General features: G+C 52.0%; 12 protein-coding genes across 12 annotated transcripts; 8 read left to right on the top strand and 4 right to left on the bottom strand.

Moving 5' to 3' along the window:
• Nucleotides 1-95: 95 nt before the first annotated feature.
• ASPSYDRAFT_48193 (glycoside hydrolase family 32 protein) lies at nucleotides 96-2,421 on the bottom strand. Its single transcript, XM_040847579.1, has 2 exons — nucleotides 769-2,421; nucleotides 96-710 (listed from the first exon to the last, which is right to left on the bottom strand). The coding sequence occupies exons 1-2, from the start codon at nucleotides 2,288-2,290 to the stop codon at nucleotides 307-309; spliced, it is 1,926 nt and encodes a 641-aa protein (XP_040699721.1). The 5' UTR covers nucleotides 2,291-2,421; the 3' UTR covers nucleotides 96-306.
• Nucleotides 2,422-2,740: 319 nt separating this feature from the next.
• Nucleotides 2,741-4,375, top strand: ASPSYDRAFT_157598 (uncharacterized protein; the record flags this gene model as incomplete). Its single annotated transcript, XM_040842656.1, has 2 exons — nucleotides 2,741-2,959; nucleotides 3,011-4,375. 2 exons carry the CDS (start codon nucleotides 2,741-2,743, stop codon nucleotides 4,373-4,375), a joined length of 1,584 nt encoding a protein of 527 aa, XP_040699720.1.
• A 45-nt stretch (nucleotides 4,376-4,420) lies between these two features.
• Nucleotides 4,421-6,964, bottom strand: ASPSYDRAFT_391084 (CeGAL family transcription factor). Its single transcript, XM_040845832.1, has 5 exons — nucleotides 6,789-6,964; nucleotides 6,633-6,724; nucleotides 5,582-6,574; nucleotides 4,755-5,505; nucleotides 4,421-4,696 (listed from the first exon to the last, which is right to left on the bottom strand). Exons 1-5 carry the CDS (start codon nucleotides 6,885-6,887, stop codon nucleotides 4,466-4,468), a joined length of 2,166 nt encoding a protein of 721 aa, XP_040699719.1. The 5' UTR covers nucleotides 6,888-6,964; the 3' UTR covers nucleotides 4,421-4,465.
• Nucleotides 6,965-7,814: 850 nt separating this feature from the next.
• Nucleotides 7,815-10,060, bottom strand: nimA (serine/threonine protein kinase nimA; the record flags this gene model as incomplete). The annotated part of the gene is made up of 3 exons (XM_040842627.1): nucleotides 7,815-9,830; nucleotides 9,888-9,940; nucleotides 10,009-10,060. 3 exons carry the CDS (start codon nucleotides 10,058-10,060, stop codon nucleotides 7,815-7,817), a joined length of 2,121 nt encoding a protein of 706 aa, XP_040699718.1.
• Nucleotides 10,061-10,667: 607 nt separating this feature from the next.
• Nucleotides 10,668-12,703, top strand: ASPSYDRAFT_92114 (ankyrin repeat and BTB/POZ domain protein; the record flags this gene model as incomplete). Its single annotated transcript, XM_040852609.1, has 3 exons — nucleotides 10,668-10,901; nucleotides 10,967-11,052; nucleotides 11,125-12,703. The coding sequence occupies 3 exons, from the start codon at nucleotides 10,668-10,670 to the stop codon at nucleotides 12,701-12,703; spliced, it is 1,899 nt and encodes a 632-aa protein (XP_040699717.1).
• Nucleotides 12,704-12,974: 271 nt separating this feature from the next.
• Nucleotides 12,975-14,010, top strand: ASPSYDRAFT_33920 (uncharacterized protein; the record flags this gene model as incomplete). Its single annotated transcript, XM_040845163.1, has 4 exons — nucleotides 12,975-13,097; nucleotides 13,209-13,493; nucleotides 13,713-13,784; nucleotides 13,867-14,010. The coding sequence occupies 4 exons, from the start codon at nucleotides 12,975-12,977 to the stop codon at nucleotides 14,008-14,010; spliced, it is 624 nt and encodes a 207-aa protein (XP_040699716.1).
• On the top strand, nucleotides 14,006-14,643 carry ASPSYDRAFT_1158128 (uncharacterized protein; the record flags this gene model as incomplete). Its single annotated transcript, XM_040840041.1, has 1 exon — nucleotides 14,006-14,643. A coding segment is annotated over one exon (486 nt), but the record flags the coding sequence as incomplete, so codon positions are not given.
• Nucleotides 14,644-16,962: 2,319 nt separating this feature from the next.
• ASPSYDRAFT_33919 (uncharacterized protein) lies at nucleotides 16,963-17,946 on the top strand (the record flags this gene model as incomplete). The annotated part of the gene is made up of 2 exons (XM_040845162.1): nucleotides 16,963-17,184; nucleotides 17,554-17,946. The coding sequence occupies 2 exons, from the start codon at nucleotides 16,963-16,965 to the stop codon at nucleotides 17,944-17,946; spliced, it is 615 nt and encodes a 204-aa protein (XP_040699714.1).
• Nucleotides 17,947-18,315: 369 nt separating this feature from the next.
• ASPSYDRAFT_391619 (uncharacterized protein) lies at nucleotides 18,316-19,064 on the top strand. The gene is made up of 2 exons (XM_040845841.1): nucleotides 18,316-18,431; nucleotides 18,566-19,064. The coding sequence occupies exons 1-2, from the start codon at nucleotides 18,420-18,422 to the stop codon at nucleotides 18,884-18,886; spliced, it is 333 nt and encodes a 110-aa protein (XP_040699713.1). The 5' UTR covers nucleotides 18,316-18,419; the 3' UTR covers nucleotides 18,887-19,064.
• Nucleotides 19,065-21,358: 2,294 nt separating this feature from the next.
• Nucleotides 21,359-22,171, bottom strand: ASPSYDRAFT_33918 (uncharacterized protein; the record flags this gene model as incomplete). The annotated part of the gene is made up of 1 exon (XM_040845161.1): nucleotides 21,359-22,171. The coding sequence occupies one exon, from the start codon at nucleotides 22,169-22,171 to the stop codon at nucleotides 21,359-21,361; it is 813 nt and encodes a 270-aa protein (XP_040699712.1).
• A 119-nt stretch (nucleotides 22,172-22,290) lies between these two features.
• ASPSYDRAFT_391068 (uncharacterized protein) lies at nucleotides 22,291-23,490 on the top strand. Its single transcript, XM_040845830.1, has one exon. It carries the CDS (start codon nucleotides 22,411-22,413, stop codon nucleotides 23,113-23,115), a length of 705 nt encoding a protein of 234 aa, XP_040699711.1. The 5' UTR covers nucleotides 22,291-22,410; the 3' UTR covers nucleotides 23,116-23,490.
• A 2,067-nt stretch (nucleotides 23,491-25,557) lies between these two features.
• On the top strand, nucleotides 25,558-26,559 carry ASPSYDRAFT_33917 (uncharacterized protein; the record flags this gene model as incomplete). Its single annotated transcript, XM_040845160.1, has 2 exons — nucleotides 25,558-25,786; nucleotides 25,847-26,559. The coding sequence occupies 2 exons, from the start codon at nucleotides 25,558-25,560 to the stop codon at nucleotides 26,557-26,559; spliced, it is 942 nt and encodes a 313-aa protein (XP_040699710.1).
• Between the last annotated feature and the right edge of the window lie 727 nt (nucleotides 26,560-27,286).

The raw sequence follows: 27,286 nt of genomic DNA, 5'->3' as shown, positions 1-27,286 counted from the left end.
GAAATGGAGTTTAAGATTATTGTCTAATCATGATATAGACACACAAGACAAGGCGCAGTCCTCGGTAGTCGAAAGGTACACAGCGGGGAGATATCGGGAAATTAGATGTGATATGAACCAAAATGGCTGGGCAAATGCAGACTATTCACAATGTCGGGCCGACATATGATTAACTCTATATTAACTGGTCTTGGTTTTGAATAACACCACGTCTTTGCTGGTGTTAGCCACACCGAATAGTGTACAATGATAGCAAGTTAGGTTGCTTAACAGGCATCTAAGGACGTCTATGGAGTTTATGGTTGTCTAATATCTATTCCCGTTGAGTCCATCCCAGGCTGTGGCGTGAAGAAGTTTCGCCACTGTAGCATCGTTCCCTTCGCTAACAGGTGACACTGCAAAGAATCGTAGCGTAGTGCCAGCAGGGCAGTCTGTCTCGCTGACATTGTATATCCGAGTCGATATAGCCGTTCGTTCGTTCACGAAAACCTCAAGCACGCTTGCATCAAATAGTGCTCGAATACGTAGCGTTTCTTCCACCTCTTCAGCGTCAGATAAGCCCTGTCCCGAACTGTATGTGAATAAAGTATGAGGGCTGGTTTCAGGATCATGGTTGATTCCGCTGTGTCGTGCATTCTGGATTTCCGGCCGGTCGATTTGGAATGTTTCGGATGCTGGATCCCAGAATAGAACAGTTTTGTAGTCTGGACCTGTGATGGATACAAGCTGTTAGAGATAGTCCCTTTAGTTGGATCGCAGTAGGCTTACCATGGTCAATCTCCAGCCCTACCCTCGTACAAGTCTTGCCAACCGAAAGTTCAGCATCAACTTCCCATCTCGTCGTCCTGAGCTGAATATGATCGTGTATATATTCTCCAGGTTTATTCACCAGTACCAGATCACAAAGTTTGCTCTCCTTCGCGCCCTCGCGCAGCTTCATCACCCGCGGATCAAGAGTAACCCCCAGCGTCCGCACTGTATACGAGCCCTGTTCGTCTGGCGTCACCTCAATAGAAGTAATATCATTCAACGCAGTCGTGCGCGCCCTCTTCACGCGGTGAATTGTCTGCAACTTCATAACTCTCGGCAGCGAGATCAGCCCACTCCATCCCTGCTCTCTGCGAATATCATCCGGCAGGTCCTCCTCCGTGATCCAGCCAAACAACACCTGCTGTTCTGAAACAGGGTCCCAGAATGAATTCGCGGCGTAGAAGAGTCCGCTATCGAAGATCCCACCGTAGGCATACTGCATTAACGCTGGAGACGAGGTCTCGCTTTGCTTAACGCACATCCACAACTGAGACCTCTGGACCCTGCGATCTCTCGCGACAGCCTTTTTGTCTTTACTGTCCGAGGCTGGAATACATCCCTCAACGCCCATAATGAGGAAATCCCGCGAAACCCCTGCGTCGTCACTCAGCGTCACCAAGTTCGTAACCTCCCAGTTCACGCCGAAATCACCCGTCCATCGCGACGGCGCGAGATTCAATCCAACATCCAGCAAGTTGCCAACGTATGTCCACTTGCTCAGCTCATTTCGCGGAACGGCATACACGAATATCGTCGGGGTCTGCCCGACTATCCCACCTGAGATGAAGCCGTACATGACATCGACATCTTCTGAGCCAGCGGCATTCTGCGCGCGTGTTCTAACCACCTCCGGTGCAGAGGGCCAGGAGAATATATATGGGTCTCGCCAGCCTGTTACCTCGATTCCGGACGGGGGACTGTCCAGGATAGGGTTATTGGGGTATCTCTCCCAGTTGCGTCCAGCATCGCGAGATACCGCTATACTCAGCGTTTCGCAACCGCGTGTATAAGGGAGTGTATAATGGATGGGCAGCTTGCTAACAGACGTATAAATGTACACCAGTGTGCCATCTGCCTCTTGTCCGTTTAAGTTTGTTGGCTGGAAACAGCCCGTGAAGATGCCCTTGGAGTCATAGGGGGTTGAAGGGACGAGGCATGGCTTCATGTCGACTTCCCAGGAGACGAGATCGTGCGATGTTGCGCGGCCCCAGGATATGTTGCCCCAGTCGTTGCCTTTGGGATTCCATTGGAAGGCGAGGTGGTATTTGCCTGTGGATGGGTCGTAGCCCGGACCGCAGGGGTCGTTGAGCCAGCCGTGGGGGGCGAGCAGGTGGTATGATGGTCTCCATCTGGTGAATGCGGAGGACTTAGTATCTGGTTGTTCTTTTGAAATGGCGGTGTTTGATTTAGTCGCTGGGATGGTAGTGGCGGTGGTGTTGGATTCAGCCAGCTGGGGGGCCAATTGTGTGATAACAGACATGATGACTTTTCAAAGAAAACGAAGCACGCATCTGGAAGTTGAGAAGGGTACAGCCGGATTGAACGAGAGATACATATCGGTGAGGATGATGTCTGTTGTCGGGGCCATCTCGGAGAAATGCAGGAGAAACAGGTGGACCAGACTGACGCCGAAGAGAAGCCGAGAGCCACAACGGCCCGATGAGCAGATCTGGGGCGGAGGATTGCCGGAGAAACAGCTCGCATGGTCCAGGAATTCTGCGGAGAAATTGGGGATCCAGAGCGCCACGAGGACTCACCCCAGCGCGGACCGACCCCAGAGTGCTCGTCTCCCCAGGTCTTATATAAAGACGGTGCCCTGATGTCGGAAAGACTGTGCTCCAGGTCTCTGCTCAGCAAAGCAAGACCGTTTTCTTCGTGATCTTTGCAATTGCCAAAATATCTGAAATATCTGCAGCCCTGCTCTCATACAATGGCGTCTGAGAAAGTCGACCACGAGCTGGCTACCGCTGAGAAGCCTGCGCAGAGCTGGCATATCGACGGCGTTGAAGCCCCCAACAGCCAGACAGAGCCGGAAAAAGGCGCTGTCAATGCGCTGCTGATCCTGGCGTGTGTTGCCTTTGGGTCTGCTTCGTTCGTCTTTGGATTTGACGACAAGGTCATCTCTCCTCTGGCAGCCCTGAGCGAGTTTGTACGAACCCCCCTCTGTATAGTATCTCGTGCAAGCCCTAACCACCACCAGGTCCAAACGTTCCAAGGCCCCAACCCCGTCGATGGCTCTCTAGTCCTGACTGCACGCAACCAAAACCTGATCTTCTCTGTTCCCCTCGTCGGCTCTATCTTTGGCGGCATCGTCGCATCGCCGCTGAACAACCATTTTGGCCGCAAGTGGCCTCTCATCGGCGCCTACATCCTCTCCATTGGGGGCGGCTTTCTACAGCTCTTCGCCAGAAACGTCGCCGAGTTCGTCATCGGCCGCTTCCTGAACGCCATTGCCATCGGGGTTGCTAATGCCACTGCCCCCCTCTATCTCTCCGAGGTCGTGCCCCCGTCCATGCGCGGCCGCAGTGTGACATCCATCAACATCCTCTCCATGGTGGCCGGCGTCATCTCCACCGTCACCGTCGACGCCACCCAGAAGCTCGCCGACAGGCGCCAGTACATGATCCCGCTGGCGATCCAATGCGCCCTCCCAGCCCTGATCCTCGTCGTGACCATCCCCCTCCCCGAAAGCCCCCAGTGGCTCGTCAGCAAGGGCCGCGCAGCAGAAGCCCACGCCAACCTGCGCAAGATACGCGGCTTCTCAGACTTCCAGGTCGCCGACGAGCTGCGCGTCATGCAAGCCTGCGAGGAGAACGAGCGCGCCCTCACAGCAAACATCCGATTCTGGGAAATCTTCGACCGCGCAAACCTCAAGCGCACCCTGACAGCCGGCTCCTTCTACTCCCTCAACCAGATCTCCGGCATCATCCTCTCAACCACCTACACCACCGTCTTCCTCACCCAGATCGGCGTCGGCGACGCATTCACCTTCACCGTCATCGCCTCCTGCTGCACACTCGCCGGCACCATCGCCGCGCCCCTCGTCATCGACCGCGCCGGCCGCCGCCCAACGGCCTTTGTGGGCATGACCGTCCTCCTCCTCATCGACATCGCCGCCGGCGCACTCGCCTTCTACACGGACAAAAGCACAAACATCGTCCTCGCAATCGCAGCCCTCGGCTTCATCTTCAACTTCTTCTGGGGCGCCGGCTTCTACTCCCTATCCGCGCTGATGCCGGCCGAGATCGCGACGCCCAAACTGCGGAACCATACCATGGCGTATACGATTGCGTGCGCGCAGACCAGCGCGGTCATCACGACCTTTGCGGTTCCGCAGCTTACGTCTGCCGATGCGGCGAACCTCGGGGCCAAGACGTACCTTGTGTTTGCGGGCTGCATGGCTTGCGTTCTGGTGTTTGTTTACTTCTATATGCCGGAAACCAAGGGCCGGACATTTGCCGAGGTGGACGAGATGTATGATGCTAAGATTCCGATGTGGAAGTGGCGAGGATATCAGACTAGCACGGGGGCGAAGCCTGCTGCGTCTAAAGCTATGGCCGCCTAGAATAGCTAGAATACCGTAACTTGTATACGTATATACTTTTGTCGTACTGGATATGTACACTAACTTGAAGAAATCATAAAATCATGAACTTCATGCCCATGCGTTATTATTGCTACCTTCAACCCAGCCAAAAGACGCAAGGTTCGCTTTATACTGTGCGACGTAAGGATGGTTCCCGCCGCGCAGCGTCTGCATGAGCTTCATGTAATGGCCTGCGAGCGCCCGCATTGACTCGGACATCTGTAAGCTGCCCTCTGCACGACCGGGATCACTATGTGCTGTCAAGAGCGCGCTGGTAGCGATGTTGTACAGCTTCTCAATCTGCATCTGTCAGTCACTGTCTGAAAAAAATAAAAGCGTAGTGTAGTCGTATACTCACAATTCCAACCCCATGCGCTTCAAGCGCACTAATCCGTAGCAAACGGCATAATCTCAATGCCTTTTCGGCATTCTGCTGTGCGTAACCGAAACTGAGTCCCGGGTGTAGGGGTTGCGGTTGGGATGATAATAGTCCATGGCTGAAGCACAGATTCCATAGTCTGTCCTGGACCCATTTCTGCGTCACCAGTATATCGGCGCACTGTGTCTCTGAGAGGAAGACAAAGTCTCGTAAGATCCGGGCTTCGTTGTTAATATCCTCCCTATCCTCCCCGTCTCCATTTCCTCTTGATGGCAACAGCGCTCGCTGCGACGTATTCGTGCTGGTTGTTTGGTCATTAGTGTGATCATCCCCCCTGTAACTGTTTCGTCGACTCTCGTCCAAAAACTCCGGCTCAAACCGATCACTGTTCCTCCCGCCACACCTATACCGACTGGCATCGCTAACCCGAGCCAGATTCTGGTATATGCTAAGCGCCTTAGCCTCTGTCAGAATGTGGCATTTCCCGTCCCCGTGCTTGGTCGAGATATTGCACCGCGCGTTCCAGCAAATGAGGATATCCTCGTCGATGGCGTCGAAAATCTCCATCAGCAGCGCGAGACCCATCATTCCCGCGGCGTCTTTTTCCGTATGCACGATTATGCCAGAGACTAAGCGCTGCGTTGCGTTTCGGATTTCGTCGGCTGCGCGGATTATGTCGAGGGGGCGGCCCGTGAAGCTTATGGGGTGTTGGCGTTGGAGGGCGTAGGCTCTGCTTCCTAGTTAGTCCTTTGACGACTGAGAAAGTAATACAAGGTATACAAAGGGAGATAATAAGTTAGGGGCACCTTTCTGTCACGGACAAGACCAAATACGTCCTCAACCAAAGCCCCTTCTCCTCCGTGGAGCAGTCGGCATACGTCGCTGGGTTGTTCAGTCCCAAAGTCGACGCGAGATCCATGGCCTCTCGAAGCCGGAGTCGGGCTGCATTATGCTGGTTGCTTCCGAATAGATACCCAAATAGAAAGAAACTGGATAAGACAGCTTCGATCGATGGATTCTCGCCAAAGTCGGACGATGTTCGCATTCGCGTTGCTTCAGTTACCAGCACCTTGGCCTGGTCCGCACGCGATGAGGAAGTTGGGCGCTCGCTGATATCTATCGGCTGCGTCAGTGAGAAGGCGCAGAGAGAAAGAATCATTGCGCCGAATTGCGGATTGCGGCGGTGTTCTTGTTGGACGATTCGTGTGAAGAGGGAAGATCTGTTGAGAACGGGGAGGGTCGGGTGAAGTCGGTCAAAATAAACATCTATCCAAGGGATGATACTGGGTTCGTTGATATATGACGGCCAGAATTCGGTCTGCAGTGCACCGACGTCCCCCGCATGGCGAACTCCCATGAGATTGTCATTTGGCATAAACGGCGCTGAGTTGCCGAGCCCAACATCAACATTCTCGTCGATTATAGGAGGTAGACTCTGCTTGACGAATATGTTGCTGCCCTGGAAGCCGAACGATGGATAGGGCTGTGAGCTGAAGCTGTCCGGCAGCCAGTACTCGAGCTCGGGGGTCCCATTCCAAGCCGGTGCAGCAGCAGTGCCGCTACCCAAGAGACCAGTGTCGTAATCCTTTCTAGACGGGTCACTATAGTGACTCGCCTGGTGCTGTTGGTCCGACTGCGGCAAAAGGACTTGACCTCCAGCTGCAGATTCCAGTGGGTTTGGACTCAGCGACGATACAGTAGGTGGAGCATGGGGTTCAGTCTCAGTCAAAAAAGTCAAGTCAGCCCTACTCCCAGTCCTCCTAGACTGGTCCTGCTGCTGTCGGATTTGTGACACCCGGCTTCCCAGCATTAGCACGTCCTGCGCTCTAGCAGAAGACAAGGAAGTGCTACACTCACTGTGCAGGTGGACCTCGCTTCTTCTGCGGTCTTAAAAATGTGCACTCAAACCCCATTGAAACGCATAGCCCGCACGGTCGAGATAGGCTGCACTGTATATATCTTTCTAAGCAATGCCCCACGCGGTTGGCGCATGTAGAACGGCGGGTCTCTTACCCTGGTCTTGCGCAGCCTGCATTGATCGCAGGCTCGGGTGGCGCATTTTGCTGGCGATTGCGCGCTGGGGCTGCGGGTGTGGCTGGACGGAGGGCCCATTTCCAGCAGTCACAGCATCGATATACTTGGTCGGATGCGTCAGATGCCGGTCACTGGGGCCAATGCCAACATCTACTAAGTAACTCGGACAGTGACGCCGTCCGGAGAAATCCAAATCAGGTGACTTCCCCACGATGCTCGCTAGCCTATTGCGGATTAGACCTGGCCGCTTTATCTGGGGTCGAAAACCGGTACGTACGGAGTATGTGATTAAGAAACTGGGCTGGTTCTCAAAGTGATCTATTTGCTTGAAATCCAGTATGCACAGGCACACGCGTACATACATACATCAACTCCCCATGAAACACCACTAATCCAAGATCCAGGATCCATAGTATAAACGCCGCCCATTCAACACCGGTGGGTAAGACAAAAAAAAAAAAAAAATTAAGAAACAGGAAAGTCTAAACGAGCGGACGCGTCGTCCAGTGGTTACTTGAGGGAAGAAGCTCGATCAACCAAGTTCTGGAAGTCTTACCCCAACGAGAGCATGGAGCATGGCTCAAATCAGATGCAAGTGGCTGTACAGGCAAAACAAGTATGGAAAGGTCATCACTGCATTAAACAAAAGAAAGTGTGCTGGATGAATCACGGGGAAAGAAAGGACAAGTCTCAACAAAGATGCAGCAGCGCAAGGAAATGCATCAGTGCCCATGCCTTGCATGGTCTTTCGCTCTCAGAATGTATACCACCCAACCTTAACTCCAAGAAATGACTTATTATTATATTGTCGAACGGGGATCCAGAGGCCTCGGCCAACAATAAACCCAAGAAAAAGTCCAAATGCCTTTGCGGGTCAACCGTCAAAAGGAGAACATCAGACCGGCCGCATACCCAAAGGTTGCAGCTGTTTTGCAGGATTATGCGATTAAGCATAGTANTAAAATGAGTGACGCGCCCAAAAATAGGGCAATTCTGAGGTAAAGTTCACCTCAAGTTGCGAATCACCTTCCTTCCTCGGGCCAGGAAGGGACTCGGCATTTCATCTCGTTCTGGGTCCCATACCGCGGGAGGTTCACGATCAGAGGAAGACTTCAACGGGGCAGCACAGGCTCCTACGCGCGGATCGCTGGCGCAGCGTTTGACTTCATCCATTGGACGGCCTCCTGCGCGTGCTTGGGCAAGCTCCACCAGCGTCCTGCCGCCCATGTTGCGCTGCATTACAGCCTTAAACATCTCCTCACCACCACCGTTCGACTTGGTCGGGCTCGTTTTCATGGCACTCTTACGAGTCGGCGATCCCGCATCAGCAGCCAGGTTGGCCGACGATGGAATCTTCGACAACCGCCGATGGGGTGACCGCGACTTCGATTCCCTCTGACGGTCATCAGGCTGACCGGAGCCTGAGACCTGGGGTAGTCTTGATGAGTTCGCAGGGAAGATGGGAGGCTGGGTACTGAGCTTCTGCATTAACGCGGTTGTGTTTTGACGGAGAAGAGGGCGAGAAGGAGCCTTGAAAGGATCAGGCTTGACCTTCGGGCGAGTAGGCGACGGGAGTTCGGGTGTGTCATCTTCATCGTCCGATGTCATGGTTGGTTCGAACTTGGGCCGCTTCCTTTCTCCTTCAGCAAAGATATTCTTGCCTGAGTAAGTGTTTGAGGTGCGTCGTGGAGACAAAGAAAGGGACGCGATCGATATGGGAGATGGCTCTGCCATCTGAACGTCCATTGGTGAATCAACAACCGTTTTCGAGCGAGTAAACGGGGTTCGTGACTCCTTCTTCTGGGGTCGGCCGCCCCTGCTCGAGGGCGACTCAACTGACAATTGACTGATGTCTGTACTTGAAGGGTAGTCTGAGTCGTCACTGTTGCTAGTTGAAGTCTGGGAACCGTGGGCGCTAGAATGAATGCTGACATCCTCGCGGAAATTGACAGTTCGTCTTTGCTTTTCGACTTCCTGGGAAACGCGGTCCTGGACCTCACATTCAAACCTTTTGCGGAGTTTGTCCAACTCGCTTTGGACTTGGCGGTCAATCTCCAACCTCGCCTTCACTTCCCACTCCCGCCGAATGGAATTCTCAAGGTCGGCTCGAATTTGCTGCTTTTCCTTTTCGAGCTTAGCAAAACCTTGCTCTACATCCTTTGCCTTTTGTAAAGTGACTTCTTCCCGCTTCCGTACCGTCCTGGATAGGCTACTAAGCTCAACCTCCTTACGCATCAGGCGAATGACGGGTGTGTTGATCAGAGAGGCCGTATCCGGGCGGTGGTCGGGATTGACGCGGAGGCAGCTCGCGATGACATTCTTCAGTTCTGAGGAATAGAAATCAGGGAGGGGGGCAAATTTTCCCTCGCGAATCTTCTGGACGAGCTGAATGTGCGTACGCGCATTGAAAGGTGGCTCTCGCTGGCAAAGTTCGTACATGATACAGCCAACGGCCCAAATATCCGAACGCAATGTGTATTTCTCGGCAGCGCATATCTCCGGTGACATGTAAAACGGAGTCCCCACATAGGTCGACGCAAAGTCGTGAGAGTGCATCAATTTGGACAGCCCAAAATCACCTAGCTTGACAGCATTGTCTGAACCCAGGAAGATATTCTCGGGCTTCAGATCACGGTGCAAAATGGTCATCTGAGCTTGCTTGCCTTTGAGGCCAGAGGGCTTTGCAGCAGGTCCCAACAAATTTGACCCAACATCCGCCGGATCTGAACCATAGTGACAGCGGTATAGGGCGGTTACGAGCTGGGTTAGGATGCGCCAGACGAAGTCCTCCTCTGCGTATTTGTTTGTTCGCTTCAAATTCTTGATGACCATGCTGAGGTCCCCACCACCGCAGTACTCCATGTAAAGGTACAAGTCCTGACTTGCTTTGAGGTGCTCGCGGTGGTAGTAGGCGACGATGTTTGGATGCCGGAGAGAGCTGAGGATGTTGAACTCGGCCGTCAACTGCTCCCTCTCTTTCTGCGACATCTTGATGTAGTTGATTTCTTTCCGGCAGAGTATCTAAAACGAGTTTCACATAAGTATTTTGATAGCATCAGGGTTGACGGGTTACCATACGAAGCCATCTGTTTTCCGCTTCACTTTGCGAATGATCCCGAAGGAACCGCAACCTAAACAGCGATAGTTAGAACGACGGTTTCAACAACATCCTTTTGCAGATGGTGACGGAAGCAAGTACCAATTTTCTCCAGCACTTCATACTTGTCTGCCTCGGCCAGTGCAATTGCCATTGCGGCTGTTGAGGAGGAAACGATTGTCGCTGTGGGGGATGTAGGTAATTAAAGAGAAAAATAAGAGAGGAATGGACAGGAGGGGTTCCTGGCTCATTGACGACACGTTCCAGATGTGGCGATGCCTGCTAAGTTAGTAGTTTCAGAGCTCGAATTGTATCATTGAGAAGGTTGAAGCTTTCAAGAAGTCACGGTATGGAAGCGTGGAGGGAAGCGAATGTTTAGAGCGGATCCTGTTGCTGAGCAACGGCGCGCTGCCACGGCCCTATCTTTATCTGGCAGGCGGTGAGGTCCCCGGCCGGTGTTGGAGAAGATCACCCGTTCATCCCTCTGGACCTTCAATAACACATTCCTGCATCCCTTCTCGCACGTCCACCGCGGTCTTCAGGGGTCCAATTATTAGTCTGGTGCATCTGTACTTTATAATATAATAAATTCGATAGCTTTGCCATTATGCCCTTACCAACGGAATCCCCGAGGCTCATCCAAACACGCCGGCGTCTAACTGTCATGTGACTATTCTTATCGATAAGCAAGCCCGCGATCGTCTGGTCCCGCATTTGCTCTTATCCTCCGCCACCATCGAGCAAGACGCAACTTCTTCACAATGGGAGACAACACAGTTCTGCGCAAGGACCAATTGGAAATCAGCCTGCACAATGAGAAGAAGCTGATTAAGGAGGGAACCATTATCGACGACAACCCTCTCGACCTCAGCGAGCCGTTTCGGGAGCTCTGCGAGGCGTGTCGTAAGGGGGACCTTAAGGTTTGTCAAGAGAAAATCACTGAGGGGGTCAATATAAATGCACGGGATCATTATGATTACACCCCCTTGATTCTGGTTAGTGACTCCCGTGTTGTCCGTGCCATCAACATTGGATCAAGTAGTAACTGGTGAGCGTTTAGGCGAGTCTTTGTGGCCACTACGAGGTCGCCCAGCTACTCCTAGAGTCTGGTGCTCTATGTGAACGAGATACCTTCCAGGGTGAAAGGTGCCTTTAGCCAATATTACTTTTCGTCCGGTTATGCCTAGTGTTCCCGCTAACTTAGCTGTCTCTCACCAGATGCTTATATAACGCATTGAACGACCGCATCAGGAATCTGCTGCTCGAATACGATTATTCAAAATCTACCGATCCTCTCCAGCCACTTGCTGCCCATACAGCTTCGCTTTTGGTGCGGGAGCAGCCCAAAACGTCAGACATAGAGGTGGCTACGGGCGAAGAAACTCTATACTTGCACAAGTTTGTTCTGGCCGCTCGATCGCCATACTTCCATCAAAAACTACAAGTTTCCCCTGGAACAACAACATGGAAGCTTCCTAGTACTATCCCACCACAAGCCTTTGGCACAGCGATCAAATACCTATACTTAGGAGAGCCTCCTCGGGATTTAAGAAGCGGTCCCGGAACAGGATTTACTGAATCCGAAGTATTTGCTGGAATCGACAAGATTGCCAAATACTTGGAAATTAGCAGTCTCGTCGACAGCATAATAGACGCCGGTGACAGAAGGCTAGCACGCCAAAGGAGAACGACCGAGATTGCGCGGGGGCGAGACCAGCTCGAAGGATGGTTCCGAGAAAACGTCCTCAAGCATAAAATAGAGATCGAGACGTCCAAGGTCGGTGATGTGAAATGGGATCATGACAACCCGATCTTTGCAGATGTCTTGCTGCAGGCCGACGAGCTTCCCGAGGACGACCATGATGGTGAGCATACTAATAAGACTGGGGCCTCTGGTGCTGCTAGTTCTTCACAAAAGTCGGTTCTGTTTCCCTGTCATCGGGCGATGCTACTGCGGTCCGAATTCTTTCAGACCATGTTCAATTCACCCTTCCGCGAAGCCCACATGAAGGAACATTTGCACATCATTCCCGTCGATTGCTCGCCAGACGTGCTGGAAATCATCTTAACTTTCCTTTACACCGAAAGAGCAGACTTTCCACTTGATATTGCAGTTGAAGTGCTATTCGCGGCGGATATGCTCTTCATCGAGAAGCTCAAGACCAAGGCCGCTGTTTTGATTAGTACGCTCGGCAGTGGTAACATGTCACAAGCAGAAGCCGCGAGGACTAAGGGAGACGTGGATGACGACATTGATATTTACGGCATTCTCCGTGCCGGGTGGATGACCCGAGTTCAACGGCTGGAGGAATTCGCTGCTCGCTACTTGGCCTACCGTCTTGAGGCATATATAGATTCTCCGGAATTTGCAGAGCTGATCCAGGAATCAGCATCCCGTATCCAGGGACGACAAGAGACCGATTCTATCGAGCTGTTAGATGATATCCGGTTTTATCTCAACGAACGGTTTAGGCTACGGTTTGACGATGCCGGAATTGAAGAGATGATGGAGGAAACGGCACAGCAGCAAGCTGCGGACCAAAAGGTCGGTGATGAAAACATCGACAAGGTCACCAGCGCAGTCGAAGAAATTCATATCTCATCAAACGGTCATCTACCAGCTGATAATGAACGATTGCTTGAGCCTCCGGCTGCGAATGGACAGAGTCATGGCCCTGACATCAGGACCTTGGACGGGGCGATTGCGGAAGATGAATTCAGCAAAGATGCAATAAACTACCAGATTTTGATGGAGAAGCTCGACCAGATTCTGGAGAGCTTGAACTTAGACGCATAGACGGCTACGACACCCGAATGGTATCTACAAAACACGACGAGTTGACGATTGACGACCTAACGCAGAGTGTGTATATATATATATATACATACATATGGTCCCAACGAAATAAAAGCACATATAGAAAGCGGTAGAACACGGTACATTTACACAAAATACAATTCTGAGCTTTCTGGCGAACGATACAGCATCAACACTATATATATATATGTATATACATATGATTCAATCCAAATTTTACTATTCAAGTTGACTGCACCCCAATACAAGAATGTCACTACAATCCAACATCAGTTCGAATAGTTGCCTACATCAGATCTATTCTTCGGAGGGATCCCAGCCCCTTCGCACGCCGTTTGACCCGCGCTATCAGAACGGTGCTGAGAAACCCACGGTACTCAGTGGTCACAAGGCAAAACCAACAACGAACAGCACATCGATCGGATGAACGGATGTTTGATACGTTGCGGACAAATTAACATGGGTAATTTTTTGACAAATTCAGGTTTTAGTTGCGCTGCTATTGACTGGGAACACGATATACTACACCCCCCAAACGTGCTCTCCAGGAGCGACAACTCCAGCATGCGCCCCGGCCCGCAGGGCCAGTGCGACACTCCTGAGACTGCTAGTGCATGCTGTCTTATTGTTATTTGATCAGCCTCTGGACAAGGCGAAGTCAGACAATGTCAAGGTTTGGCCAGACGGGGGTCAGAGCCGTGAATTTTTCGTTGCTGAGGCGTTGACCGTAAGCGCAGGCGACCCCTGCGACTCGAAATGTCGCAGCGAGGTGTGACTCAGGCATCACAATGCAAGAGGTTGTGACAGGAGAGGAGACTATGCATAATCGAAGAACCGGTTGCTGGCTATGCAGTTTCAGGGCATTTCTCCAGATCTCTCAACGAGTCATCACGGCGAGTCTAGGTGAGTCAATCTGCCATGCAAGGCGCGCAAGCAGCAAGAGCAGATTCGAGAAACCTCTTGTATCTGATGGTTGATCACGCAACAGTGTCTCACGCCTCCAGGATTTGACTTTTACTGTTCCGACGTGTATGGGTTTGAGCGTGTGGGCGGTGTTACGGTGTGCTCACGGCGTGGGATGGCAGACTGAGCCCTGGGGGGTCTGCACAGCCAACCAACATCCAACACTTACAAACATGCAGCAGGGAGGAGCCATCTCAGGAGGATCTGTACAGACCTCAGGCTCAGAATGCGACTCAACTTGCGGCGATGAGGCATCCCAGCCTACCAGGCCACCAACCGCTCTCGGAAAAGTGGACGAGGGGAAGCTAATCCTGCAGGCTTGAAAATCAAAGCGCGAAAACGCCGGTGATCATCGATGTTGATTGGCGATCTGATCATTCTGGCCCCTTCTTTTTATCTCCTGGTGCATTCTGGCTGGGACAGCAATCGGGCATTTCCGTGGCGGATCGCCCACGAAACGCATGGTCAATCTGGGTCGGAATTTTAACTTGCCAATCAACAGGGCTGGTGAGCCGGAGAATGGTTGATGTTGGGCGTCAATACCGCGGCCGCCGCTACTCGCTCGCAGTGGATGACCATTGGCCCCCCTCCTCTCAACTTTATTGTCCCGGGCGTGGGATTGCCACGACACACAGAGAGCGTCCTGATCTTGCGCCTCCAAATGCCGGTCTGGGTCCACGATGCTCACCTGCTGCGTCCCCACTGATTTGCTCCAGGAGGCAGATCGACAAAGCCATCGCCACTCGGGGTGTGCGGGGGACGAAGACTGATTGGTGCGATATTTTGCGAGTTGAAAACCGTTGAGCCATATGGCGATGAACGAGGGTATGATTTCACGGCTTCTGATGTTCGCGAAGCTTACGTCTGCGTGGGACAAAGAACCAATTTCAGGTTTTCGCGAGGTCGCTCCCACGCCTCCAAGTACAAGACTGCGAGGCCAGTATCAGGGCTGACGCCATCGTGGGAATCCATGGCGGGGCTAGAGGTCCAATACGCAGAGGGGCAGCGGGTTGACTTGTCGCTCCATCCATCTACGTTTTGACTGATTTTTCTCGCATTTCACAGCGGTGGCGGCCAATCTAACTTGATGCGGCAGTAGTCTTCTGTATGGTAAATCATGAGGCCTGGTGCTTGCCTGCCAGCATGGACTGCAGGATTCCAGGCGGCTTATCACACAGGAAACAAGCGAAACTTGCAAGCAGCGCAGGATCCGTCAAGCGTACTTGGGTGGCCCCCGCGTCGGATATGCATGGGCTGACTTCTCTACAACACAAACCCTGCAACAAAATAAATGCATCACTCTTAACTCCGTCCTCCGAAGGCTTTCGATATGCCTTTCGACGGAGGCCCCGCGATCGTGCAATGTAGTCATTGAATGGCTAGTTAGTAATGGCCGACTCTCGGCATGGGGGAGTGATTGGGCTGTTTTGGCCAGGTGATGCAAAGGAAATGCGGGCATATGGAACCGTTCGACTCCTCCCAAGCGTCTGGTAATCTATTCCAGGGTTGTCCCTCGACTCCAGAGCCGATTGCTCTCCATAGCAGACATCTATTCGAGGCACATGCATGATTGCTGGTGTTACAACGGCGCAGTGTTTGTCACCACGCAATAATCCTTCCGGAGAAGGTCATACTCCTCGTGGCAGCCGCTCCGTTCCCCAAGAAGATAGTTTGACGGAGATCAAGGCCACAACCTCGAGTAAGAAACCTGACGGTCGATAAGCGAGGTAAACAGGAGGGTTGGGAAGGGCAGGCATTGGTACCCTCAGGATCCAAAGCAGAGTGCCCCAGCTGCAAGTTACCATTTGTGAAGAGGAAGGATTGTCTCCAGCCAACTCCTTCACCGAAGGACAGACTGTATCGCCGGATGAATGGTTGCACTCCATCAAGTTCTGTATATGCCGCAGATATGGAGAAGCCAAGGACGGCAGTATACTGTGAGTCATATACTTCAAAAGGTACTCCAACTTTCGGATCGATCTGGGAAAAGATCGAAAGCCAGGATGCATGCTCAGGTCAGCCGGAGCACCTTGGAACCTCCGAAGATATGCAGGATAGGACCACCGGCTCTACGATACCTCATGCAGGAGGCAACTTGGTGGATGATTAAGTATTTGCCTGGCAGCCTCCAGTGCGTTGGAATAGTGCCTTGAAACCAACGCCCGCGGAAAATAGCCGCGATTGTCGAAACCGACGACAAATTCCTCGTCTATCAAGTCAGGACATGCAATGCCCGGCGCAGTCCGAGATGTGGCAGGCTCCCAGCAGGTGATGGATCCCTCAGATTACGGACAATATTGGAAAATAACTCAACACTTGGGCCGTCCATCTGCAAGATTATCGCCAGTACCACACCCGTCCACTTGGCACATTGCAGCTACTATTCTTGCTTCAAATCCCAGACCTCGGGCTCTGCGGTTCAATTTCGTATTGGGCGCTTTGACCACCTTTTCTGAGAACACGAGAAACCCAACAATAGAGTTAGATGTGATGAGAGTCGAGGCCAGCCACGGCGCATATGGAGAGTCAGGATAGAGGCGGTCACAAAGCGCAAGAATACACCATCAGCAGTCAAGCCTCCCGCAGCAGACTGGAGCCATGCAATAATGATGATTTGATGCAGCTGCTGCGCGAAGCTGCAAAGCACAGAGCCAGCGCACGGAACCCCTTCGTCTGTATCTACTACTTTGTATTTGCAGTTCCTGGCCTGCAGCCGAGGAACCAAAGGAGCAGCGGTAAGAAAGAAATCTGAAACACCAGTCACTTCCTTTTCATGCAGCCCTTATCACATCTAATAATACCCGCCGCATGAATACCGACCGACCCCCTGCCTTGAAGAGCAGTCGCTCGCCGGCCAACACGAATACTCTATCGGAAAAGCGAAAGTCATTTAATGGGCTCTCATCACAGGGCTAAGCTTCCTCTCTGCGTGGCTGAGCCGGTTTCTTTCGACATGAGTATCTCACATCTACACCAATCTCCGTTCCTCGGAGGAACGCGGGTCCGGATAGCCCTGGAAGCAACTGTTATGATTTATGAAGCCCTTTCTCAGCATACACCGTGCACTCTCAGGCCCTCAATAATAGTGGACACAGGAACCTCTCTTTTTTCCAAAATAGAAGCCGACGCACCCGAACCCGAGGCAGGGCCCCTTGCAACGTTGTTGAAGATAGATCTACATTCAACACCACTGTCCCCATTTAGCCGTTTATCCAGCAAATATCCAGAATACCCAGAGACTAGAGTTCCATCGAGGTGGACAGTAGTGGGACAGTATGGATTATGGAATATGGACGGCGGTGGAACTCCCCCCCAGTATAGAACCTGGCAGGATGATGTACGGGCCTAATTTGGTGCGCAAGTCCCCCGTTGTCGATCCCTCCCTCTGGAACAACTTCGGTGGAAATGAGCCCCGAATCCAGAATTTACGAGCAGCTAACCCACTGTGTCTCATTGGTCCAGACGCCACGCTTGAACCTCGGTCTCGTCCATGGAACGTATAGAAAACTTTCCCACGGCACGGCAAATCAATTAAGCCCCTTCAGGTAAAGCCCCGCCTGCCACGCCGGTGATCTTCATTTTTTACCACATTCTCTTTTTTTCTTTTCTTTTTATTTACTTATCCTTTTTTGTCTTTTTCCGGCGTGGGAAACTATAGCCGATTAGGTTAGCGGATTCGAGATGTCTTACGTTGCTATTCAGCTGAGTCTGAGACTGAGACTGGGTGCCTGAGCGGGTGAGGCATCAACGGATGCTTCTGTCGTACAGCTTTCCCTTCTGGTGGTGATATACAGATGCTCACTCCTACTACTATACACGGTTAACAGCCACAGATCACCAACACTGTACAAAGTATATTCTTCTAGTCCAGAGCAACCGCATATGGAAGTAACCACGACAGGCAGACCGACAGACCAAGAATTCCTCAGTCATCCCAGCCACCCCACAGCTCTGAGCTCAGCAACACCGCCAACAAGGAGGCTGGCTACCAGAGTGTCGGGCACGCGGCGGCGCAGGAGCTATGGCCGGATGATGTCCAGTTAGTGAATCCTTATTCCTTCGGGACTCTTCGACCGCCGGTGTCCAAAGGGCAAAGGCCGGCCGATCCTGGTCCAGTGATCCTGATCCTCATGGCGACCTTCAATCCTCAGAACAATCCTCGCAAGCTTAAAAGGCCGGTGGCACTGACGCTCATAGTAAAAGCCCGGTGGTCTGGAGTCTCAGGATGGAGATTGATTGTCGCTAGCAGACCGGAGTAAGCCAAATGAGGTAAAGACCGTAAAGTACGGAAACATCCAGTACGTAGTTAGTTAGTTACGTGGTTCGTAACTAAGTTACTAAGATATGGAGCAAGAAACCGTTACGAATAAACCGGAAAGAAAGGGGAGTAAAAAAAAAAAAAAAGAGGAAAGTGGGCCATGCATGCGGAACCCACATCTGTCTGCCTGTCTGGCTGTCTTTCGCTTGACATTTCCGAATCCACGCGAGAGTTCCAGGGATCATGGCTGTCGAGTGCAGCAGCATTCTTGAGTTCTCGTGTCCCTGTGGGATGGTTTCAAACCTTGTGTAAACTTTGAAGTATGATACAGAAGTATGTATCGTGCCATCGCTCAACTAGTATCCTGAAACCCTGTCAGGATTTCAGTGTGTCGTCGATCGGAGGAGCCGTATCCCAGCGATTCGGGCTGGCCGATGAAAGGGAACATTACTCCGAGACTACTGAGTCTTATTAATGCTTTGTCAAGTCTGTTGTTGTCTTGTTGACCTGTTTGTGTCGTTCGTTGTGGTGTTGCTGTGGCCCCATGAAGCCGCACATGCCACATGCCTGCCATATCCCACATCCCACATCCTCAACAGAACTGACACTGACACTGACAGTCAACGAGTCGAGCTTCATTTTGCCAGGATGGAGCACCCACGAAGTTTATCCATTATGACACGCGGTGGGTACTGGGCCTGTTTATGCTTTTGCCACGGCTCCTGGTTATGTCACTCCTGGTAAATGCCTCGTGGATTTCGATGCATGCGGTTATATCATTGTGCAGATATATATCTCGAACATGGATGCATCGACGAACCACCCAAAATGTCGTTGACCCAAAGTATATGAGGAGAGCGACCGGGATTGAAGACCGGGAGCGTTTTTTTCTCATTGGAAGGAACTCCGGAATGCTCCTCTTGTCGAGGGTAAAGGCCTGACATTGGCACAGGTCGAAACGGCAACCGTCCACGGCATACCTGACTCCATCCCTGTAACGGCGTTCATCTACTTCCCAATTTCCAGATCATCAATAAAGTCTGGTGGCAGGTGATGTGTCGGTTGAACGATTCAGAGACTCCTACTTGGATAGGTATTTTGCCCGACGAATGCGATGCTCAAGAGATGGAGTAGTGGGGGATCATTCAAATTCCCACCATAAATAAGGTTTGACTGTGAGGATAGCGTAGACGATGGAGGAAGCAGGTATATTAAACGAGTCGGTAGATCTGTCGGCCAGATGACGCCGGTATGAGGCGATAGTCGCCGATAGCTTCTCCAAAGCCCTGATCTCAATATGCGTGTCGTGCGAGGGATCCATTTTCGACCGCCTTACTATACTGTGTCTGTATGCAGCTCCGAAGTCCGAGACTGCTACCGGAAAGACGAGGCGGCATCCTTGTTTTCGAGTATCATATCCCTTGAGACGGCCTCGGGTGAAGGGATGGGGAGTTTCATTTTGTTTTCCTTCCCTTTTTTGCGTGATGGATCGATATCAGAAAGACAAGACATGCGGTATCTTGCCATGCTGCTGCACGGATCATCATATCATGGATGTCAAATTTCCTTTAACTTTCTACATTTCTATGTATAAATGATCGACGAAAGTCACAAATGATGGCGTCCGTATCGAAATTACGTAGCCGTATACTAAACTCAGTCTTTGCTTGGCAGGCCCCGGTGAGAGAAAACGGTTGGGCCAGGTCTGTGGAAGGTTGAAAGTGCAGGAAGAGATTCCAACAAGTGAACTCTGCAGTGTGTGCCGCCTTATCACCCCGTTCTGTTTCTTGAGAAACTGAGTCGCGGATCGCTGCAGAGGAATGAGAGCAGCATATCGAAAAATTACTAGTGAAACTGAAGGTACTAGAGTGCATTAGTGTATCGGCTTTGCTGCCAAACTCGGGAAGGGCCGAAGGGTGAGAGTGACGGAGGCGACAATCCGCCACGTGAAATCACCAGGGTCCAGACCCCAGCAGAGACGCTAGAAGGCCGCCGCTATTCCCCAACAGAATGAGCCTGGCGCCCGCTCCAGCAGTTCGATGCTCCGGACGTGTGGTTGGTGGATTTGCCTCGGTGTTGCAAGGGGGTGAGCGTTGGAACTTGGAAACTCTCTAGGCGAGAACTAAGCCAGTTTCGGAGCTTTGATCTGGGCACTGCACGGATTTGCTCGCTGCGAATCGTGACTGCGTGTCAAGTCCCGATTTCGAACCCCTGGCTGCCTGGCTGCCTGGATACCCACGAAGTCGAACCCACCGGAGCCTGCTCCAGCTCCGTCGACAGCCGCGCGACCTCCGTCACCTCCCCGAAACCTGACCTTCGCAGCCTCACCGTCGCAGCCCAGAGAGGTCCCCTGATAGCGATCGACTATTGTGGCTGCTGGGGAGCTTGTATCAAACTCGGCTGCTTCGCCTTGAGACTTCGGATATTGCACTTGCCGTGAAGCTCTTCTGATCACCGATCCCTATCTTACCGTTTAATGATACCACTCCGGAGTAAACTTGCCCAAACGGTCAAAGTAAAAGAAGGTTGCACGATCACCACGCAAGAAAAATGCAATACGTCGGTAGTAAACTAGTAATGTACCGCGCCCAGACTCCAGCTGCTGTGCCACAAGCCAACCTGCGCTGCAGGATAGTGTGGTGATCCGCCGCATAACAGCCTCCGGCCGTGGCTCCATGTGTTTGTCGCTGGAGTCTTTGTTGTGGACGGTGTCAGTGTGTAACATCGGTTACAGCTGAGAGCCGAGATTGATTCTGAAACCGGAAAATGTGATTGGACATGCAGGGGGGAAAGGGAGGCGGGAGACGTCGATCCCGTAATACGCTTGCGCGTGGCAGGAGACGCCTTGCTCTCATCACGCGTGGCGGCACAGGCTTGGCTTTGTCTCCTGATCAACTCCTGAAACCTGAAACATAGACCGGGTTCACTTTCCTTCTGCTTCTCCTACTGATCGACGCTTATCATAATGGATCTTACCGCAAGCCTATTCTGTATCTCGATGCAAACTGGACAGTGAACGACAGCAACCGACATGGTTTCTCTCGCACAGTCGCACTGTGCGAAGGCTTGGGTCGTGCGAGGCTTATCCTTTTGGGGCTTTTCCAAGCGAGAACCTTTTAAGATTCGATCTCATGACGGATCTGGCACTATTGCTGATGTTTTCTTTTTTTACCCCTGCACTATTCCGCACCATAAAAACATAAACATGATTCATCCTGGTACTTTGACAATCCTGAAGATAAGGCAGGCTCCCGTTCAGGAAGCAGCGCCGTGGAAGAAACCGGGACCGTTGCGCTATTCAATTGATGGCAGCTATAAGGCGTTTCATCGTCGATAGTCTCGGAGACAGCTCCTACAGTAGCGACGCCTGATTATCTGGTCCGGAGCCTTCACTAGTCCGAATTTAGTCGAGGCTAGGAGGGTTGGAGAAGGGGAAGAAGGCGAGATGATGAGTGCCCACTAGGCGAGTCGCAGTAGCTCATCCGAGCACAAAACCGTGCACTAAAATCGGCGGTCAAAGCTGGACGTTTGAAGGCGTTGGAATGATCGTCATGCATCGCAATCGAGTTCGACTGCTGAATCTCGGGAATCCCTTTTTGGTCTAGTTGGAGATATTGTAGCGCTACCGGGGCCACCGGCTGATTACCGGCTGATGCCTTTCTGAAGGATAAGTTCACCTCTGGTTCACAAAAGTATACACTTCTATTCAGTCCGAATCCCCCGATTCCCTTCCCTTTGCTTTTTCTAAGATATGCCGAATTTCTGAGGCATGCATTGGATCCGTGAGAGGATCCCATATCCAATATTTTGACGTCAACAGCCCCAGGCTTCGACTCCCGCTTCCCCTTTCGGTCGGAAGAGCGCCAAAGCGGAATATTAATAGTAGCAGTAATCTTAATTAAGTTGTCAGAGCGAATAAGCGAAATCTGGCACGAAGATCTTTGAGCCTGAGCATCACCCACCAGAGTCCATAGTGCCTGTTCCGTGGTTACTCGGGAGTCGGGATGGCGACGACCCATGAGGGAGATCTGGTACAGGCCTCGTGTCTCGGTACCTAACTTGGAGTTCCAAAGGGCCACTCTGTTTGTCCACCGGGAGAGGAAACTGGAAACGCGTACGCAATTGGCCTGGACTTGGTTCGCTTTGAACGGTTCGGTTCGTTGCATTTCATGAAACGAAGTGTCTCGCGACAAGCGATCACCGCGATCCGTGATGGTGATCACCATTCTCGAAAGTCGAGAACTTGAGATTCACCGTCGTACGTATCGCTGCCAGTCGTCGGTTGAAAAAGGAACTGGAACCTGTACTAATGCTAGTGGATCGCCCAACTCACGAACGACATCTGATATTTGACCAATATTATTGGTGGGCGCGAGAATAAATCTGACCAAGTTCCAACAACGCCTGTGAATGTGATGTTTGCTCTTGGTATAATTTCTTTTTCACTACATGGGATGATGAGACTATGCATCCGGCAGGAAAAACTCGGCACTCCGATCGTATTATTATCGTATCTCACTCGATCGAGCATCCATTGCGAATGAGAGGAATGATCTGTGTCAGCTTGCCAGTCATCTTGACCGTTGTGCAACCTCGCTTCTGCCTCGAGTTCCTTCAGGCAGGTTGTGTGACTGGCGCAGAACTCCTGTGTGACTCTGGACCAAGGAATTGGGTTCTCGAATCCATGACCGCTGACTGCGCTGCGCCTTGCGCAATTTCCCACGTTTTTTCTGGACCTCCCCGGCCCTCTCAGTCCACTCTGGCTCCGTCCGGTGGCTCCATGGACGCGAAAACAATCTTTGTGGTCGGTTTCTGGAGACGGCTGATTTGCGGGCCTTATGCGCGGAGGAAGCTAAATCTTTGGTGTCCTCCCCGAAACCTCATCGAGTCATCAGTATCACTGACTAGTTACTATCGAGCAGTGGGGTCGAACGGACGGCAGAAGAACAACTTCAGAATTATTATTGTTTTCAAGTCGATCAACCAATTAGATAAAAATAGTATGAGGGCCCGAAGACATTGGAGTCAAGGTTTTCCTGCTGAAAGGTGCGGCCAGGTCGCCAGGAGAATAAGTGATAATAATTATAGCGACATTTTTTTTGCAGCTGATGCAGACAAGGCGAAGCTGATGCATCCTGATAATTGGGCCGTAAGATTCGCTTCCCTTTGAGATCGTTTATTAAGGTTTGGGATGGGGAAACATCCGTTAATCGCATACGATTGAGTGCGAGGGTTGGGGGCTTTTCCTTTGCTTTTGCCTTCGTAAAGTACGGAGTGCGGTCCCCTGGATCAGCTCGTATCCATCCAGACCAAGGATCACAGAAAGAAGATTATTATCTCGCGTAGAAGGAACTCCCGGAGTATACTCCGAAAACTGAGGATCACTGGGATTCCCATGATTCACAGCTAGCGTTTGAGACAGGAAGCCGACCCAGCAGCCAGCGCAACGGGTGTCTCCCGTGACTACTTGCGGTGTTGGGTGACTGAAGATTGAGGAAGGAACGCCGTCGCAGTCACTAGGCCGGTTCAAGGCGGAAGCTGACGATCATGATCGGGACAATCCACGGAAATGAATTACGCAAAACAGAAGCGACCGAAGGACACTGGAACAGGCTGCTTTTGAGTATGCAGGGTGAAACAGTAGAGACCACCCTCATGTCTTGAATGGAATGCTACAGGAATATGCTTTTCTGATTGATAATTCGGGTTCCGGGCTGATGATCTCCCATTAGTCTGGTCAGTGATCGGAGGTCTGGTGCAGTCAGTCTTGCTCGTCTCCATAGCCACTTTCGTCGACTCTTGGTTCTCCGCCGAGGCTCAGGACATGTGGATAAGAAACTCGGGTAGAGCCAAGCCTTGAACCAGGGATGATGCCAGTTGGCCCCTCTCCCACAAGTGGACAGGGAGGAACTCGTGGAAATCAGCCCAAGGTCTGGACTGCGCGAAATGTCGTCTGAACGCTTGTGACGAAGTCGATCCCAATGGACGTTGTTGTATTGAAGGGCCAGAGAGCTTGGTGATCAATTAGCCGAGACCAAGGTAATATACAGAGGACGGAGGATAGAATTTCTTTGATATTGCCTGTCGGCTTGCAAGACCATCCAGAGCCCAGGTCCCCCCATTTCCAGATAGGCAACGTCATAGTGAGGGAGCACTGAAAGCGACCAAAGTCATACGGATGCGAGGCCTTGGCCATCGGAGCAGTCGACGCTAACCTTAATCTGGACCTTGGTCCGGCGAGGAACCTCCTTTATTTTCTGATTATCGTTTCCACTCGAAGATAATCTCCGGTTCGCTCACGACGGCTGCAGGCTGCTCGCTAAGTGACTTGGCCCCCAAGCGAAGGATGCAGCGGATGGAAATCGTTCCCAGATTCCCTTCCCGGTGGCCTCGCCAAGCGTGGCCCAAGCCCAAGCTGGAGCTGCCACCGAACACCAGAGGCTTGGTTGATGATGATGGGAACGGAGGCACTTCCATTCCAAGAACAGTCTCCCCCTTGTTTGTCCAGCAGGAGCTTCACAGCGCTTGATCGCCCAAGGACGATGATACGACGCGTCGATCATGGATTAGCAGCGAGAGCAATAAGGCAGGAAGTTAGGAACTCGAGAACGATGGCCAGAGTCGATGATTGAAACCGAAGTGAGGTTGCATACGGACACCAGCAGGCCACACGACCGGTCACTGGCCACCCAGCCACGAAACACAAGGGCGATCGGCGGGCGGCCTTTTGCGAGACGAGATCAGGTTCTCAGCAAAGACGTGATCGTGCGGCAACGATCAGCCGTTAACGGGGCATGGGATCGTTGTGACAGGTAAGACCAGAAACGGAGCGAGCCCACCCACCGATCATCGCTCACGACGCCGCCTGTCGAGATCCATTAATAATGTACGTAGTCGTCCGTCGCGGCCTTGCAAGTTGCCACGGCTCGAACCTGGCCTCCTTCCGGGCAGATCTACACAAGGAGATTGCGTTGGATTCCTTGGACGTTTGATGGAATCCATAATAATGAAGGGATTTTAATTTCTGAAGGATGCTGATTGCTGATTGTTGAGCGTGAGGGTGAGACCGAGCGACTGCCTGAGGAATTGGTCTCATTCTCGCGTGTCAAGGGGCGTAATCTATTACTAGCGGGGACGCGGTACAGGCTCCACCGCGCCTCAATTAAGCTTTGGACCGAGTCTCAGTTGGCGGCGTACTGTGCTTACGGTACTGTAATCGTCTAAAAGCTCCGAATCGGCTCTCTCCACAGTCCGCCTTCCCGAGTCATTTCCACGACGGCGGCCCATCAGCCTGCGCAAATCAGCCTTGGGGCGATCCTCCTGCTGCATTTTATTTTATTTCTATTTTCAGGCATTTTATTTTATTTTTCTGAATTCTTTCATTTGCTCCCCACCTCATCTCGCTGCCCGGGTCTATAAACCTCGTTGTTCTCCCCCCCCCTGTTCCCTCTCCCCACTCCATACATCTGGGTGCGTCTGGATAGCGTCGGCTCCATCTTATATTATATCCTGACCTTGTTCCCTCGTCGCCACGTTTTCTGCTACTTTAACCCGTCCAGCCCGTCCACTTCCCGGCCTCCTCCAACACTGCTACCCATTGCCTCTCGACACCATGGATCTCGCCAGCCTCATCTCCCAGCCGGGTGCCGAGCCCGCCATGACTGTCAAATCGAGATATAGCCCTCCTGCCTTTGAACCCGGCTCCTTCTTCCCTTCAGCGTCAGCTTTCCGCTCACAGGCGCCGCTGTCTCCTCCAGTCGAGGACAAGGCACCTCGCTGTTCGCTGCCATCTATCTCTTCGCTTCTTGACAGTGCTGATGGCGCATCAACACATGCAGCAAGTAAGGCTTCGAAAGCTTCCCTGTGCCAGCGTCCCGACTGATAACTAACACATCAAGCAGAGCGCCAACGGTTGAGCTCTCCTTCACAGCGCGACCTGGATGCGCGGCCAGTTTTCGAAAAGACACAGTCTGGCGCCGCTCCAGTCCGTTTGCCTCCCACTCCGCCATTGCGTCCCGGCTCTGGCTTCCACAGCACTACCCACTCGCCGTCCAGCTCAATCTCATCCGCAACAAACCAGATGGTCAAGACCGAGTACCCTCAACCACCGGTGACTCTGGCAAGCCCAACCGACAGGTCATCCATCTCAAGCCAAGGCTCCGCGCCTCACCACCACGCTCCGGGGCCCTACGCCTCTCCAGCTCCAAGCGTTCCTTCCTACTCATCTCCCGTTGAGCCATCGCCATCAAACATGTACTACCAGCGCCCAGCCTCCTCCGGCGCATATCAAGGCGCTCCTCCCCCGCCACCACCTTCATCACACCACCAGCCGATGATCTCCCCAGTAACACCGGCCTGGCAGCACCACCACTACTTCCCACCATCAACCAACACACCCTACCAGCAGAACCATGACCGATATATCTGCCGCACATGCCACAAGGCCTTCTCACGACCCTCCAGCCTGCGCATTCACTCTCACAGCCATACCGGCGAGAAGCCCTTCCGCTGCACACATGCCGGGTGCGGGAAAGCCTTCAGCGTGCGAAGCAATATGAAGCGCCACGAACGCGGCTGCCACACCGGCCGCGCCGTCGCTACTGCAATGGTTTAAAAACAAAGAAACAAGAATAAAAAAGCACATATCCATCACAACCTCTGGCGGGCGAGATGTCATACTCGCATACTCTTGAAAAAGCACCGCCTCTTCTCAACCTACAATAATTTCCTCTTGACTTGTTTATCTCATTTCATGATACCCTCTCATGTTCTGTTCATTTGATCGATGTTCATGTTCTGCACCGGTGTCAGGTGTCACGGGGATACGGATACGGATTTGGATTTGGATTTGGATTCAGTTTCGGATTTGTCTGGGCACCATACAACATATCCAGTTCCAAATCTATTTACTTTGCATTTCTCCCACTACTTCTCTTCTACTCTTGTATATTTTGTACACAATCAATTTTACCCTCGGGAGAAAATCCGGGCATCCTCATGTCAGGTCAGGAAAGGATGTTTCAAATGCATATTGCATAATATGCACGGTATGCATACCGGAGGAGCAATGAAACGAAGGCGAACCACCAGGCTAGACTAGGTTAGGGCGCCGGGCCCCAGCCCCAGGCATGTCTAGCCGGTATGTAAATGTCTTTATTTTTCATTTTGTCATATTTCCTTTGTTTCAATGATGATGTGACATGAATGACCCCCTTTTCCTTACTACCTCAACCTCGGAAGAAGAAATGAATCAAAAAGACTATCAACTTTACACTTCGATTGCATATTGTAAATGAGCTGTAGTGATGAGCCTGTGGACCCCTGACTGTAGTTGACGGCGT

The sequence above is a fragment of the Aspergillus sydowii genome, assembly GCF_001890705.1.
Source record: "Aspergillus sydowii CBS 593.65 unplaced genomic scaffold ASPSYscaffold_10, whole genome shotgun sequence".
Taxonomy (NCBI): Eukaryota; Fungi; Ascomycota; class Eurotiomycetes; order Eurotiales; family Aspergillaceae; genus Aspergillus; species Aspergillus sydowii.
The sequence above is the reverse complement of the archived record's forward strand: the minus strand, read 5'-3'. Positions and strand labels throughout refer to the sequence as shown.

Excerpts from the sequence above, each read along its gene's own strand:
- ASPSYDRAFT_48193 (XM_040847579.1), bottom strand. The coding sequence starts at position 2,290 with ATGTCTGTTATCACACAATTGGCCCCCCAGCTGGCTGAATCCAACACC. Across the intron at positions 711-768 it reads AGGGCTGGAGATTGACCATG|GTCCAGACTACAAAACTGTT; the intron begins GTAAGCCTACTG and ends TATCCATCACAG.
- ASPSYDRAFT_391084 (XM_040845832.1), bottom strand. The coding sequence starts at position 6,887 with ATGGGCCCTCCGTCCAGCCACACCCGCAGCCCCAGCGCGCAATCGCCA. Across the intron at positions 6,725-6,788 it reads GCAGGCTGCGCAAGACCAGG|TGCAGCCTATCTCGACCGTG; the intron begins GTAAGAGACCCG and ends AGATATATACAG. Across the intron at positions 6,575-6,632 it reads AAGCGAGGTCCACCTGCACA|CCGGGTGTCACAAATCCGAC; the intron begins GTGAGTGTAGCA and ends AATGCTGGGAAG.
- ASPSYDRAFT_391068 (XM_040845830.1), top strand. The coding sequence starts at position 22,411 with ATGCATCCGGCAGGAAAAACTCGGCACTCCGATCGTATTATTATCGTA.